Source organism: Falco rusticolus, chromosome 8 (genome assembly GCF_015220075.1).
Source record: "Falco rusticolus isolate bFalRus1 chromosome 8, bFalRus1.pri, whole genome shotgun sequence".
NCBI classification, from domain to species: Eukaryota; Metazoa; Chordata; class Aves; order Falconiformes; family Falconidae; genus Falco; species Falco rusticolus.
The window spans coordinates 56,212,601-56,228,636 of record NC_051194.1 but is presented as its reverse complement, the minus strand read 5'-3'; the positions used below and the strand labels follow the sequence as shown (position 1 = coordinate 56,228,636).

Here is a 16,036-nt window from a genome sequence, read left to right as displayed (position 1 = left end):
GACTCCCTGGGAAGTAATGAAGTAGCGCAGCATGGAATGGAGATGGTGCTTAATTAATAATGAAGAAAATAATAATATGTGGCACGTATAGTGCTGTACAAACATTAACTACAGTAATTAAGCTGTAATTAATTAGAGTAACTACTTACCAGTGTAAATAATGATGCATCTGGAGGTACCAAATGGAGTTTGTGAACTGAAAGCAAATTTCCATGTTCAGGAAACGGCATCGAATATCAAATGGCACCAGCAAAGGGCAAAAACAGATGGAAGCCGAAGTGAGAGCACAGGAGCTGTACTGGTGCACGACAGCTCCCCAGAAGGGAATCCTGGTTGGACAGGTACCTTCTGACAAAGTAAAGCTGAGTTACTGATTTACTGCTGAGGAGCTCTGTGGGCAACTCACCCCATCCGTAGGACTTCCACGGCTATTTCCAGGCTCCACCCGCGCCTCCCACCCTGGCTGCAGTGCTGCACTCGCCAATGCTGCAGCAAGTCAGGGGCTGGAGGAAGGGACAGGTTCGGGAATTGGGAGCTGGAGGAGATGGTGATCAGCAGAGTAAAGTACACCACAAATATGTAATTTTGGGATTTTTTTTGCTGGTTCACACACTTTATATTTAACAAAATAATTTTTTAATAATATAGTCTTTTACACATCAAATATTGTTTCGAGACGGCCCCCCATTTTTTACAGAATTTTTTTTTCTCACTAGTTTCAGGCACACTATTGTTTGAAGATTTTGAAACCAGATAGTCATTGACAGGCAACAGCTTACAAAGAAATGTGGTGATGACTTCTTTAATGGTACCAGTTCAACTCGCAGGAAGCCAATGCTCAGCCAAAGTATGGCAATCACTGTGCTAGTGCTTGTCCTACCCCTTGCCCTCCAGTAAAATGCAAAAATGGGGAAGAAATAAAAATATAAAGGCAACAGTGTGCATAAACCGAGACCAACCAGGCTGATCAACTTCGGTGGAGGATGCTGTAAGGAGGATTTGCTGCCATCGCTGTTAAGAGCAGCTGGGCTGAAGTCTGAACAAGTAAGCACTATCACCCCAATGGCCATGACCAAAAAGCAGCAAATCAAGCATGGACAGTGATGGGAAAGGCTCCTGTGCTCACCTGGGCAGGGCAGAGCAGGGAAATGACACTGGTGGCTTTTCTCTCACAGTATCGCTTGGAAGCCGCAGCCTGAGAAAACACGAGGTGCCGGTGCTGAAAAAGCCAAAGGGACCAGCAGGACCTCCCCGCTTGGCAGGCAGGCACATAGCTGCTTTCTAGAGAGACCCTTTACACCAGGAGCCCATTCCCATAGACTCAGCCATCCTGTCCCCAGCCGCCCATGCACCCTGGCTTGCGTTATCCCCAGCAGTACGGATGCTCCCAGGACTGGGGGAGAGCCAGGGAAGCTCCTTCGCGCTGCAGCAAAAGTTCTTACCCACCAGCTGAGCTGGTTCAGTGCTGGCACAATGATGGGGTGTTTCTGGAAACCTCCCTAAGGGTGATGGGTGGATCAGATATTTTAATTTTGACTCATGGCGGCTGAGTCCCACTGTTGCTGAAGTCAATGAAATGATGCCCTTGGCTCCAGCAAGAGCAGCGGTGCTGCCAGCAAAGCAGGGACCCTCCTCCCTCTGCTCCACCGCAGCTGCCCCAGCCAGGCATCGCACAGAGACAACCCAGGTAAGACACTGCTCTCTCGGTGCCGTGCCAAGCCTTGCTGGCTTGCCAGCCCTGCCTGCCCGTGCAGCCGGTGTGGGCTTGTGCTCCGATCAAGGTCACGGTGACTGTGTAGGTGTCTTTGACTTTATTGTCCCCACTCAGTGGAGAAAGTGTAACACAGATACAGCTTGTGTCTCGGGTGTCCGGCCGTGTACCTGTGCATCTACCTTGGTCCTTCTGCAAGTTACATTCCAGCTGGGCTTTTATTTAACCCCTTCCTCCCCTTTTAATATCTACCTCCCTCCTGTCCTTAGTGGGCCCCCTCCCCTTATAGACACGATAAAAATGATTCATCGCTTCACTCATAGCTGTATTGCCCCGACGATCCTAGCTTAGGAAGAGGCTTAAAAAAAAAATATTTCACAATAGCAAAAAAAAACTTTAAATAAATAAACGTGAAAAACCCGCGATCCACATTGTAGAAAGTGAGAGCGGTGAATTGGCTGGCATCTCAGAGGCATCACCAGTCCAACAGCTTGTGTGGGCAGTTTTTCTTGTTTCCTCCCCAAATCTGACCACTGCATCCCTATCAAGCACTGGTAATTACAAAAGCAGAGTAGATACTGGATACATAGTGTGTAAAGCGAGAGAAAAGCAGGAGGGGGTGGGGGGAGAGGGAGACCCTTCCCCGCAAGTAAAAATCTCTGCTTGTGTGAAACCCTCGCAAGGTTTTGCTGGTGACCCTGTTGCAGCTGGCAGGAGGTTGGACGCGTGGGCAGCGTCAAAGCCATTCCTTCGTCATCTTCATAGTCATCATCATCAGCGGGTTGTTTGGCCGGCGGTGCTGCTGGCAGGGGGGTTTGCCGCTACAGAGCCTGCTTGCCCTGGCACTCGCGCTTGGAGCACTGCGCCGGCTTCCACCAGTCCCCGTTGTGGCAGTGGCAGATGTTGCAGTCGTCCACCTTCACTTCGATGCCGGCGGGAATTATCGTGGTTCCTGCAAAGCAGTTCGGACCTGCAAAAACACACGGGAGTAATAGCCATAAATACTTTTTTTGATTTTAAATTGAGTGTAGCAGCTCTGCTAGAAGCACTTGGGAGCAGGCAGGTGCCCCTTACTGGTCTCTGGCCACAACACAGCTGCTGCCAAATCAGCAGCAACGCTCCCGGCCTGATCAGTGCCAAGCCTTTGCCCCATGCTGTTCACTTGTCTCATTGTTTTGGCTGCCCTCAAGCAATAAGGGGGGAAAAAAAAAAAAAAAGGCCTTGAAAGTTTCCTTCTGTTTCTGTACCCCAACCAACCTCTAGTACAAATGGCATCAGATGCCCCATCGGTGCCCCCAGATTTTCTGCTCAGTTGCCCACTAATTTTCATAAAATTTGGCTGTGAGATGGACAAGACCATGAGGAGAAGCGTCAGGACACAGGCCAGCCTTCGCTGCTCTAGCCTGGTGAGCTTGTGTTGAGCTGCAAGGACCAGAGCCCATCCATCCCCCACGACCACAGCAGCTGCACCTGAACACCCAGTAACCCCAGGGACCCACACCAGCTCCAGGCTATTAACCCAAAATTATTTATAGCATCAAACTAACAAAAATAATTCACCTCCCCAACAACCTTTCTGATAAAATATGTTTTTTCCTCAAGGGCAAGTTCCTTTAATCTGCTCATTATTGATAATTTTGTTGGCTTCTTTATTACACAAAATCAAAGCTGAGCAGCAAGTCAGCAAGGATCTTGTTTTCCTCCTTGTCAAAGCCCCACAAATACCCATTGCCCAGCGGTCCTTCTGCAAACCCTTTTCTCCTCCCCTCTCGCTCCTGCATCAGTTAGTGCCAGGAATTAATGTCAGATCCAGCAGTACATGGAAAAAAAAAAAAATCGAGGCAGTCGCACTCATGGCATCAGGGAAGCGTGAAGGCATTTGAAAAGTGGCTCGAGTGCTGCTCAAAAATGTCACCCCTCGGCTGGCCACCAGTTTTAATCTATGCCTCTGGTGCACGAAGTGCATTCAAAAGATGAGTGTGTACAGACATGAAATTACAGGCAAGTTGTTAGTGTTTAAAATAAAGCTCAAGTCTGTTTGGAAGGGAAAATGGGATCCTTATGCAGCTGGAAATAGGCTGAGCTGTGTCACAGCGCTATCAAAAATAGCCATCTGCAACGAGGCTTTTACCATCCCATACCAGGTTAACGCAAAAGTTTATCTACTGTCCCTGCTGTTTCTCTATCCTCTTCAGGCCAGTCCACCTACATCCAGGATGGATGGATGCATGCGTGCCTGTGTGCGCACACACATGCATGCATGCATGCATGCATGCATGCATGCATGCATGCACTCACTCTCTCTCTCCATCTGCTTCTTCCAGGTCTCTCTTCATCCAGGGCTCCTCTTTCATACCCCTTAGAGCTATTTAACCACTTAGCAGGAACCAGCCACAGCTGCACGTTATCCACATCAGCCAGCCCACCGCCCCTGAAGCCAGCCCACAGCTGTATATTATCAATGCTAATTAACTCAGCTTCATTCCTCTATAATTCCTCTACAGAGCCATAGCCAATCCCGTGCTGGGGTCTCACGTTTTGAAGTCTCAGAGAACTGTTCATTTCATTGTGCTGATTTATTACTGCCCTGCCTTTATTAAGATGCTCCTCAGGACCCTATGTTTAAGCTCTCCAGGCCATGAGTTTGACAGGGCTGGATGTAACCAGATGTAGAAAATTCAGGTTGCTGCTGAGCCAAACTGTGCCTGAAAGTTGTTTGTCTTTAGAAGTGACCTCCTGCCTTTTAATAAAGGCCTCTTCAAATGTAGATCAGCTCTACCACAACGTTTCACATCCATCTTAATGAAACCACAACAGAAGGGCCTGAGAAAGATGCCTCTGGTGGCTCCTGTACCAGAATGTGGGGTGACTGGGTGTACTCCAGGGCTGCTGATCCCTGTGGTGCTGGGAAGGTCTGTGTCTCTCCATGAAAGGAGGAGGATGCCTCCTCCTTTGCCTGGCCAGCACGTGAATCTGTCAGGATGCCAGGACGAAGCAGGCTTTTGCTCCAGACAAGGAAATTCAGCACCAGTTGATGAGCTAGAGTTCAGGCTACACCGGTCTGCTGGCAGTTGAGGAGCAATGCACTGGGCATGGGGTGGATTTAAGCCTTCTTTGAGCTGGGCTTTGGGCTGGACAGCCTCCAAGGGTCCCCCCCAACCTCAGTCATTCCACAGTGCAAAGAGATTCAAAGCCAGGAGTTAACAGCCAAGGACACACAGCGATACAGAAAAGCCAAACTCTGCACATATATATATATGTGTTTTTCTTTACATGCATCTGATTGAAAAAGTTGTGACCTGTTTTGGTCAGCAGCTGAAGATTTCTGAAGTTAGTGTCTCTCTGGAAGACACAATCCTGGCTGGAAAGGCTGTGATCCCAGCTGCGGTATTTCTCTGGCAACCCACTGAAGTTGTCACTTCTTCCCATGGCTTTCGGGTCCCTGCACTGGTTGCACCACAGCCTGTGCTCTTCATCACAGATTTTAATTCTCTGCTTCACCAAGGCTGGTGGGTGGTGGTGTGTTATGACGCCCAGTGTGGACTTTGCCATCAGGTCAGCTCATTTGCTCACATCAAATGTCCAGGGTTCAAACACAATGAAAATGCCAATAATTGCAGCTAGCTGTATTTAAAGTTGAAGTAAGGGCCTGTCCCTCTTTAATAGGATGCTCTGATTGCTTGCCGATGTCAGGGATGCCCAGGATGGACAGCCTCCACACAACAGCCTGCTCTGTGCTCCCAGAGCCAAAAAACCCTTTTCATTAAAATTTAAACAAAAAGCTCCCTCTGGAGATTCGGATGGCAAGGAAAGGGGAAGATTGTTTTCTCTCTAGCTGCCCTGTAGCTGCCTGTTAATCATCTAATTTGAGAAGCCAATGCTGCCTTGACACCCACACAGGTCTCCAGACACAGCCTTCTCCGGGTGCTGAACGTTGGTGGATTTATAGCACTGCAGGCCTGTTCAACGTGGCTGTGGCGACCAGAGTTGGTGTGTCTTCTCACTTGCAGATGAGCCCACCTTCACCTGCCAGCTGGGGTTTGGGGACCCTGCGCCCCCCTTGCAGGGTTTTGGGTGCATTCCTGCACTGAAACGCCGCAGGGTCAAAGCACAGCACAGGGTCACGATCAGCTGAGGGTGAGCAAGGTGGGACTGGCTGATGGGGTACTGCAAACTGGGGAAAAGCTTGGTTTTCCTTGTGTACTCCTTATCTGTCCATCCCATGGCAGCTCCATCATTGCCACAGCTGCCCTTCCTCTTCCTCCCAGTGACCCAGATCCCTTCTCTCTCTTCAGCTTCCCCAGGGGGGATCATTTGGGAAAAAAGTAAAACGCTAAATGCCCCTCATTAATGTCCCCACCCCAGAGCTGAGAAGCAGAAAGCAGGCACCACGGTGAAAAGAGGTGATGGATGAGGGGCATGCACTAAAAGCATCACCCATGCCTTTGAGGTCCCCGGCAGAGAGGGAATCACTCATTTTGGGGACAGCACCACAGCAGCAATGTCCCTGCCCCGGCCAAGGACATAGGGCAGCTCTGCAAAATAGTAATTAAACACTGATAATCTGCCCCTCTGATCTCTGGCATCTATTGAGCCAGGAAGGACCTGGCAAGCACTTCTGTGTCTAACGGAAAGTCCTTGGGATGTTGCCACCTCCCCCAAAAGGGCTGGGTGAGGGGAAGAGGAAAAATGACAGCTATTTTGGGTAAATCATAAGGACAGAAGGCTGAGAGGAGCATCAGGGGGGCGGCCAAATCAGCCCTTGCTGAAGCAGCACCAAGCATCCCTGGGCTGGCCGGCTAAACATCACCTGAGCACCCCTAAGGAAGGAGCTGTATTCAGAGGCTGAACCAAGGGAAAAATTACAGGAAATGGGTTTATTTTCCTTTTCCCCTGCTTTTAGCAAACTGGAGAAAACCTGGCTTTGGTCTCTGCACTGCTATGTGATGTTTTGCTGCCATTTCAGGACATCCATCTCTTCTGTCAAACCTTGGTACTTTTAATTTAGGGCAACACTACCACTGCTCTGGACCTTGTTTTCCCCCAGCATTCTCTCAAAATAGCCACCTCTGAATTACTAGAGTGAAATGCTTTCTTTTGCACACCACAGCAAGCCAGATGGAACGTTTTTGCATCCTCTCTCCTGCCTCTGCTATTCCCATCCCTATAGAAATGTGGATTTCTAATAGAAGGCAAAATTTCCACACTCCATTTGTGATAAGTCAACTTAAATTCCCACTGCCTGAAATCAAATTTTCCAGCACAATCGCTATCAAGCCAGCACCTTTTTTTCCCCATCTAAACTTCTCCCACCTTCATATTGGAAAAGTGGATCCCGTTCATCCAAAATGGGATGCTGTGAGCATTGCACCCGCAGCTAAGGCACAGGAAAGATGTCCTCAGAGAGGGACACTGTACTTCTGAAATTTAGTTGAAAATACGCCCCAGACAAGTAGCATTCTCTATGCAACGGCACAAGTCACCAGGGAGTCTTCCAGCAGCCTCAGGCTTTATAGAGCCAACAGCTGATGCATTGCTGGAGATAACATCCGGCACCTGGGGATGATGCTATGTGGCTTTGTGATGTGCCTTAGAGGAGCTGCAGCCCGTAAAGCCACGACTAGGTCCCACAACAAGAAACCAAGTCATTTCTTTGCTCTACAGCAGAGCTAAGCAGACTCCCTTAAGTTCTCTAATATATTTTTTTTCCATCTCATAGATCAGCTTCCCAACATTTCAAAAGCTCAGTGCCCCAACCCCATGCTGCTGGGGACTGTCCTGAGCTTTTCCCACTGTGGCTTTGTGCTGCTTGGATGCAGCTGAGACTGGGATCTACCAAATTGATGTGAAAAATCACAAATAATGAGACAGAACAGCACAGCAACGTGAGGTTTTTTATTATTCAAAGAAAGATGGTGCTCAGAAACATTTGATGACATGTCAAGCACATCAGGAAAGTTAATTATCACAAAAGCAGTAGGAACAGGAAGCTGCTTTGGGCAAGGGCTGTCATCCTGGTCTTTGTAAAAGCATCTTAAACCACAGCTGTGATGAAAACAGAACAGTAATCACCCTCTTCTTCTCGCTCAGGGAGACCGATGGGAGAAGATTCCTGCTCCCATAGACAATGTAATTGTAAGATTTGCTTTGCTTAATATAGTTAATTATGTAATAAATATATATAAATATATAATAAAAGACCACAGCACTCCAGGCTGTTTGCTAGAACAACTGTGAAGATTTTTATGGAGATATATTAAGGACATTCAGATGCTGTTTTGGTGGGAGAAGGGTAGAAAAATCATATCCGGTTTCTTGTTTGGGAAGAGTGACAGTGAATTTTCCAACTGCATGTGTAAGACCAGATACCTTGGTGATGACCCATGTTGTGCTGCTGAACTGCTCCCCTGGTACGGAGGGAACATCTAACCCCATGCACACCTGATACATCATGCAACACTACCCATGGGTGCAAGACTAAGTCCTCTTAGGACTCAGTGGCACAGTTGTGCTTTAAAGAAACTCAAAAGACCCCCGACCTGATGCTCCCTATCATGCTGGAAAAAGCTCACTGCCCAGACGCAAGAGGAGCAGCCATCCTAGACCATGGAACAAACTGCATCTTCTGCACGGTCCCCACCACAGAACTCTGGGGATGCAGAGGAAACTGTGGATTCAAGAGCACACTTCACAGAGGCTGAGTTAAAGCTGCAGTCAGCAGGAGCCTAGGGTTTGATGCTCTCCAACACCGTGCAGTGTCACGCTGATGCTTTGGAGTCGCTCGGTGCCGAACGCCAGCCCAGCTCCTGGGGGCTATGGGCTGCAGGCTGCCGGCTGCTCCCAGCTGCTTCTCGGGTGGGTTTTAGTGAACTCACCAGCTTTGCCTGTGGCTTGCAGCAGCTCTGAATTCAGCTTTGTGTGTGCAAAGAAGCAATAAAAGGAAATCAAATGTTAAGCACCGCAGAAAGCACAAATCACTTCAGGCCAACGATGATATTCAGATTTGCCCTGAACAGCATCTTGCACCAGACAAAGCTCATCGCCCTCGCTGGAACTTCTCATGGTACAACATCTGATTTCAGCGAAGAGCAGTATTTTCCTCTCAGTTAAGTATTTCCAGTGATAATGCTATGTCTCCTGCCACTCCTTTAATAGCCTCCCCATCCCTTTAGGAAATACTAAGGCTGACACCAAGAGAATTTAGCTTATTCAGTCAATGGATAACATCAAGGAGTGAGGTGCTGATGGCTACGCTTATCTACCTTGCACCGGTAGTTTAGACAGTTGCTAAACAGCAACTCAATTTAGCCAGCTAACCCTCAGGTTCCCTTGTGATGTGCCCCACAATTAAAGTTGCAAGGTATAAGCAGAAAACCGTGGTGTTTCCCGACAGTATTTAGGAATGGATACTGCCTGAAACATCCCCATGGATGCTCATTCAGCTGAATGAGACTTGATGACTTTGCTTTTGGAGCTCGACCACGAATGCAACAGGGTGTGGGAATTTACTACTGGCAATCTGTGTTGAACTGGGCCATTTCTAGTGAACGTGGCCAAGTGTCTTCTCAGTAGGAAGGCAGATTTTTCTGCACGTCTCCACAGAACAGGCATCTCACAGTCTTCACCGTGACCATCCCAAGCCATAAGTCGGTCTCCAGTGCCACTGTCTGGCACTCCCAGCATCAGAAACAACCACTCACAGAGCAATGACCGCAGAGGATTACACCCCAAAACCCACACAAGGATGCTCGTGGACAGCTCTCCAAACTCCCAAGGGATGCCCGAGGTCTGGCACAGAGGGCAGAATTGCCTGCACCTTGGGACCTTCTCCATATCCAGGCTGAACTCTGTGCTCAGCGGGGAAGAAAACACAGCATCTTGTTTTTAATGATGGCCCCCATCCCTGGAGGTTAACACAGCTCCTCTCTGCTGATCCTGCAGGATATTTTCGGATGTTCATTTAGGTCTGTCAATGCTATTTATGTGATTGCTTCAGATAGCAAGAAAAGAGCTCAATTTGTGGCTTTAATTAATGAGTCAAGGAGGGAAGAAGTCTTGTTTTCGCTGCCTGGTATCGAGAGTGGCTGCCCTCCTCTCCCCAGGGGGAGGAGAAAGCAGCGGGTGAAGCTGGAGGTGAGACATAAAGAAGTCAGTTGCCAATGCTGGGATTTCCCTTACCGAAAATTAATTTTGGTGATGCTCTGCAGGGGCGAATGGAAAGCCCACCGAAACATAACAGCCCTGGAATCCTTTTCTGTTAGAAAGAGGCCAAAGCCAAAGACCCTGGCTTAAAGCATGGCTGAAGCGTGAGGGTTCATCAGGAACAGGGCTGCCACAACCATGGCATGTCAGGGGGAGGTAAATTCACACCCTGGTAATGCCCTGGTCTGGTGCCTGGTCTGTGGCTAATCACTTTTGGTGGTGGCAGGAGGGAAGGGAGTATGCCACAGCTCTGCCTCCTCCCTGCTCCTGGAGGTGGTGTCTTTGCCCTCCAGGCTATGCAGTTGAAGGACATCTATCCGTCCTGCACATCCCAATACATACACTACGCGATTCCTCAGTCCATCGCCACCCAACCTGCACATGGGGTCCTGCAGGGCTGGAAACGGGACCGTACAGGTCAGTGTCCCCCTCTAGCAGCAAGGCTTCGAAAGCCTTTCTCCAGCCCACTCACTGTCTCCAGCAGCAGACACACTCTCCTTAGCTGCCTGCACCCAAACGTGGAGGCTGCAGCAATGCCTGTCAGCCCCCCCCAGTAAAATCTGGATGTTGCTCTGTCTTCGGGAGGGACTAGGAGTCGAGTCTACCAACACGTGCCAGTCTCAGCGCTGCAAATTACAAATCCCTACAGCAGGCAGGCAGGGGATGCTGGAGGTGTCAGTCCTCGCCACCATAAGCAAAACACTTTGCAGAGCCATCTGCCACCCCAAATGCTAATCGGCTGCACATCTCAGCTTGGAAGTGCTGTGTGCTGGAGCACATCGATGTTTTCAGTGTGGGTAGGTGCAAGTTGGTCACCAGCACAAACAAGCCATCGTCTGCTAATCCCGCCCCATGCCACAACAGACCTGTTGGATGGCAATTGCATCCTGCGGGTATGAGGAAGACCTACCCAGCACAGCAGCTGCCAGAAATGTGGCATCTCCATCTGGCAGGCGAGGGGGCTCTGTCTGGCAGTGGGGGAGGCTGCGAACAGGGTGGGGGGAAGGCAAAAGCAGCACTGGTTTCTTTGGCAACAGGCCCACGAACGAGAGGATGCCAGGATGAAATTGGTGTGGGCTTTATCCTATCCTCCCCTATGAGCTGAGGGATGAAAACCAAGGCAGGCACGGGAAGCTTTGGGGAGAAGGTGTGAGTGAGCACAGGGCCAGCAGTGGCCACAGCAGTCCTCCGGCCTCTCTGCCATTCAAAAGCTCAGGAATTGCTCTGTGCCCCTTCTTTTTTGGTTGCTGTTGATATTTTAAAATCCCGAAAGAAAGCCTTGCATAGACCTGAAGTATGTAGGGATGTGTGTGTGTATATATATAAACATAAGCAAAGCCAAGGAAGTTTGAAAGATACATTTCCCACAGCCTTTTTTTGTTGCTGATTTGCTTTCAGCCAGTGTTTTCCTGGAAGAACAGGAGGTTTGTGAAGCTATCCCACTGAAGCTCAGCCTGCTCCAGTCTTCATTCAACAGCACAGAAAGTGCAAATAGCTCCCAGCGAGACGGTTATGCCCCTCCTGCCCTCTCTGCTGAAAGGAACCAAAATACGGATACGTGCAGTGATAGACCGAGTGATGTTTCTGTAAGGCCGCCATCTGCTTGGGGTGGTTCCATTTTTAGAAAGAGTACTGCATGATGATGGCTCTTAGCTGTGGTAACAGGTATCACCTCTTTGAGGTGACCACAAGGTGGAAGGTTCACTCTTGCTGCCTTGTCCAGCCACCTGGACATAGTGAGAGATGGCACCTCCAATAAATGCCCCCAGATTTGCTCTGTTGTCTAAGATGTTGCAAAATGAGTCCCTTTTATTTTTGTATTTGTGGACAAACCCCACTGGCTCTGGCTAAAAGCGCCCTGCGGTCAACTGGTGGTATCTCCTGGCACCCACCAGCTTTCAATCTTGCGTACTGTTACCCCAGAGAATTAACCTCCTCCGAAGCTGATCTGCAGCTCTTCTCCATCACTCCTGCATATTTCACTCCTCACAAGACGATGCTAACAGCCCTTCTCAAGCACTCCCTATTTACGTGAGAGATTTTTCCAGCCATAATTCACATTGCTGGGTGCCTGAGGATGTCTAAAAGTTATTTAATCTGAGCATTAAAATATACATGTATGTATCTATATATATCTGCAGTACCCTTCTCCAACCTAAATCCAAGTTGCTCACTCTAAGCAAGCCCTAGATCATTAAAAGGAACACATTAAAAAGGCAAGACTGAGCTGAAAGGCTAAATTCAGGGCAACAAGAACCTTTTCACTGAATTTTGCCAGCAATGAAGCCAGCACAATAAATAAGATAAAACACACCTGCAGCTCTCAGCCAGCCCAGTGAGACACGGATCTCCTGGTGGCCCCACATCACCTCCTGGCTCTCCCCATGCAGAGATGCTCACATCATCTAGACTGTGCTCAGACATCCCCAAGCATCCGCTGCCTTGGAGTCTAATGAATGCAGGGGACCGCTCAGGTTCCCTAAATTATGACCTGGCTCCCAGTGACACAGACTGATTTAATCCTCACTGCTTTGCACCGCAGTCAGAAAATTACTGATAGCTCGTTATCCATCTTAATCAGGAGCAGCAAACAAATGAGGGACAGGGAGACATCCAGAAGGGAATACACCGCATTACTCCTTCTTATTGATAGCACAGTTACTTAATTTGATGTGGAGACATAACTTCAGGCATCACTAAATACTGGAGTAGGAATGTTTTCGTGCAAGGAAGATCTATGGGTGCAATTTAAAAGCAGTCTGTTTAGGAGTGGTGACGTCTATCAGCGCTGATACAGATTTGAGCTGTGTGGACAGACTTGAGATTATCACTCAGCAAGTTAAATAAAGACAGCAGCTCTTCGACAGTTAAAAAGCACCCGCCGAAAATTGCAGCCTCACTCCTCTCTTCATCTGCTGTGCTTGTGGGATGAGCGTGACAATGGGAGACCAAGCCCAAGGTCGATGGTCACCTCCAACCTGCCCATTGCCAGGCAATGCTGTCCGCTTTCCGACACAGCCCTGCCCATTCCAGGGCGGCAGCAAAGCTCTAGATTAGACATTTGGTACAGCTCGCTGCGGGGAAGGCAGCACGGAGATATGGAGAAAACCACACGTTCAGTACAGGCACCTGCAGAAGAGAGATGAGCCACAAGCGGTGCCAATGACTGACAGCCGCCACCGCTGCCAGCCAGTACCAGGGGATGCCAAACTGGGCACTTCCCAGGGTTAAAGCCCAGAAAGAGTGGAACTTTTCCTCCAGCAGGAATATTGTGGATTGAGATATGATAATAAACTGCTGGCAGTCTCAACCGTGAGAATGAATCTTTTTAATCAGTTTTTAAAAATCCAAGACTGGTGCAGCTAATCTAATAAAGCCAATCTGGGCACGCTAAAGAAAATAGGGCAAGCGGTACATTACCCGCTGCTTTAGGTTAATGGTATTTGCCTCATTGTATGGACATTTCGCCAAAGCCTGTGCATCCAGGCTCTCTCTTTCTGATCGCAAGGGCACTGAAGTCAAAGCTGGGAGCACATCTGAGTGCACTTTGAAACCTCCGCAAAACCTCCGCCCCCAGTTTCCCCATTTTACTGGGTTTCTCACCCAGTGGTGGGTTATGGACTGTTGACCAGAAGCATTAGACATTACTACAGTGAAAATTAATAGCTAATATCAGGTTCACAATTTTTTACCCACTCTGTTGATTGAATAATACACCTGCATTGAGGGCAGCAGTGAAGCTGAACCACTGCCACCAAAGCCACGGAGGAGCCAACGCACGGCGTGCCTCCGGATCAACTCTCAGACAGAAGAGCAAATTGCAGGGCTACAGACCTAGCCTCAAATATAGGGTTTCCCCCCTGACACGTCTAATATAAAATGTAGGTTGGCATTTTAAAAAGTCACCTATGGGATCTGCACACCAAATTCCTCTTCATTTTAAAAGCATCTACGTGTGCAAATACCTTAATCAGCACTGAAAAGTTTAGCTTATGGTAAAAAAAAAACACACAAGGAAGTTGCTCAGCATTGCCCAGGCAGATACTGTGCATACTAACCAGCTCTTCTGAACCAGATTTTTACTGTGCACATTCAAGGTTGAGGAAGGAAAACAGTAACACCTCGAAGTCAGCAATAACCATCTATTAAGTGAGAAATGCATGTTTCAACATTTACCTGACCAAATGAAAAGGATTAGCTCTTAAAAATCTCTTTGCAGACAGCATAAAGCTTTGGAAGAATACCATAGATTTCTTTTAAAAATATAGGTAGATTTTAATTGCGGGCAATGAAAGCTACTCCTAGGTCATTATAGCCTTTCAGGTAAGTAATAGGCTTTTAAAAAGTTGTCTAAATAAGATATTTGCCAAAATGAACTCCAACAGTGCTAAACGTACATTAATTCTTTTAATGGTTTAGACATGGCAAATAAGGTGAGGTAATGAAGGGAATGATTTGTTTAATCCTGAAAGGACCTCCAGTGAAGCTCACCTAATTGAAGGAGGCCTGTGGGAACTCATGAAGAACGGACCACAGGAGAAAGAACATAATGCAATACGACTAGTGGAGGTTTAGGCCGCAAGGGCATTGCGACCTTGGGGCCTGCAGCTATACAATAACAGGATGTAGATCCAGTAAGAGCTGACACTGTCAGCAATCATGAAACTGAGACATGCAGTGGAAAAGTACCGAAGCAGAACTTGTAACCCTAAGAAACGAAGTAAGCAGAGTGAAGAGGAACAGCGAATAAGGAACTTAGCTTTTGCAATATGTAATCACTTTTGTAATATGTAACCAATGAGCTTTGTATACGATTATCTTAGACTATGTATGTAGCCTTATAAAAGAAGCATGTTAAGAGTAATAAAGCAGATCTGATTTCCACCTGACCAGGTCTCCTTCTCTCAATCGCGGCAAATTGGTGACCCCGACGTGATGGTCAACGAACCGCCTAGCTGAGCGGCTTGCTGCGACTCTCACAGAACTTTGAATGATCTGCTGAAAGGAAGCAGGAACGACCGGTCTGAAATCCCTCCGGAGTAGAGAGGTGAGCTGTGGGAAACATGGGGAATCAAGCGTCGTCCCCTGAGAGAGACGTATATGAGCTTATGAAAGCTCTTCTTAAAAAACATGGGAAGAACATCTCTGGGCATGATCTTAAGACAATTCTTAAGTGGGTTCAAGTTAAATTACCTGCTGTAACCTCCTCCACTATTTTTACACGAGACCTTTGGGATAATGTGGGAGTGAAGTTATGGGATGCGGCGACTACGGGAAATGTTGAAGCACAGCGTATGCTCCCGTGGTGGAGAAACATTTTTGAGGTTTTAAAAGCCCAGGAGGACAGTCATAGAAAAGACTCAGACAAAGAGGAAGACCCCCCCCCGGTGTCCCCACCGTTACCGGAGGGAACAAAGCCCTCGGCACCACTGACAGTATGCGCCGCGGAGTACCCACCTGAAAATGATCCCTTTGACCCGGGACCCGTAGACCCTGAACAGGAGCCAGATTTATACCCCCCTGACCCACATGATGTGTGGGCCAACATTAGACGTCAAGCTTTACAGGAGGGGGAACTGGAGATTGCCAAAACGATAGTGGCTCCTGTACTTTATCAGCGAGTCGGAGGGGGCGGCCGGTGGGAAGCCTTATCTTTTTCGGTAGTTAAGGAGCTGCGCCGTACTGTTACTGAACATGGACTTTCTTCACCGTACTTTGCGAGTTTGTTATCTTCTGTCTTTGATACATATGTTATGACTCCGCATGATTTAAAATCTTTGGCACAGCTGCTCCTAACACCGACTCAGTATACTTTGTGGGAGGCCCATTGGAGGGGGGGACTCCAAGCGCTCCTTTTAACTTATGTGGGTCATAACAACCACGCAATTGCTGCATTGACCTTGGAACACCTTACAGGCACGGGTCGTCATTCTAACCCGACAGATCAAGCCCGAATCCCACGAGAAGCTCTTGAAGCGACCCGTGAGGAGGCAAAAAAGGCCTTTTTTAAAGTTCCCGACTCTCAAAAACCACAAAAGGCTTTTACCACTATCACACAAGAACCTCGAGAACCCTATATGCAATTTATTGATAGATTAAAACAGGCTTTGGAACGTCAAATAG

At 48.2% G+C, this 16,036-nt stretch overlaps 1 protein-coding gene across 1 annotated transcript in view; it reads right to left on the bottom strand.

The window, feature by feature from the left end:
- Window positions 1-624: 624 nt before the first annotated feature.
- Window positions 625-16,036, bottom strand: part of VWC2L (von Willebrand factor C domain containing 2 like) — a 62,915-nt gene continuing 47,503 nt past the window's right edge. Inside the window, exon 4 of the mRNA XM_037397387.1 lies at window positions 625-2,681. Coding sequence (XP_037253284.1) covers window positions 2,533-2,681 — 149 coding nt within the window. The 3' untranslated portion in view covers window positions 625-2,532. The remainder of the gene's footprint in view (window positions 2,682-16,036) is intronic.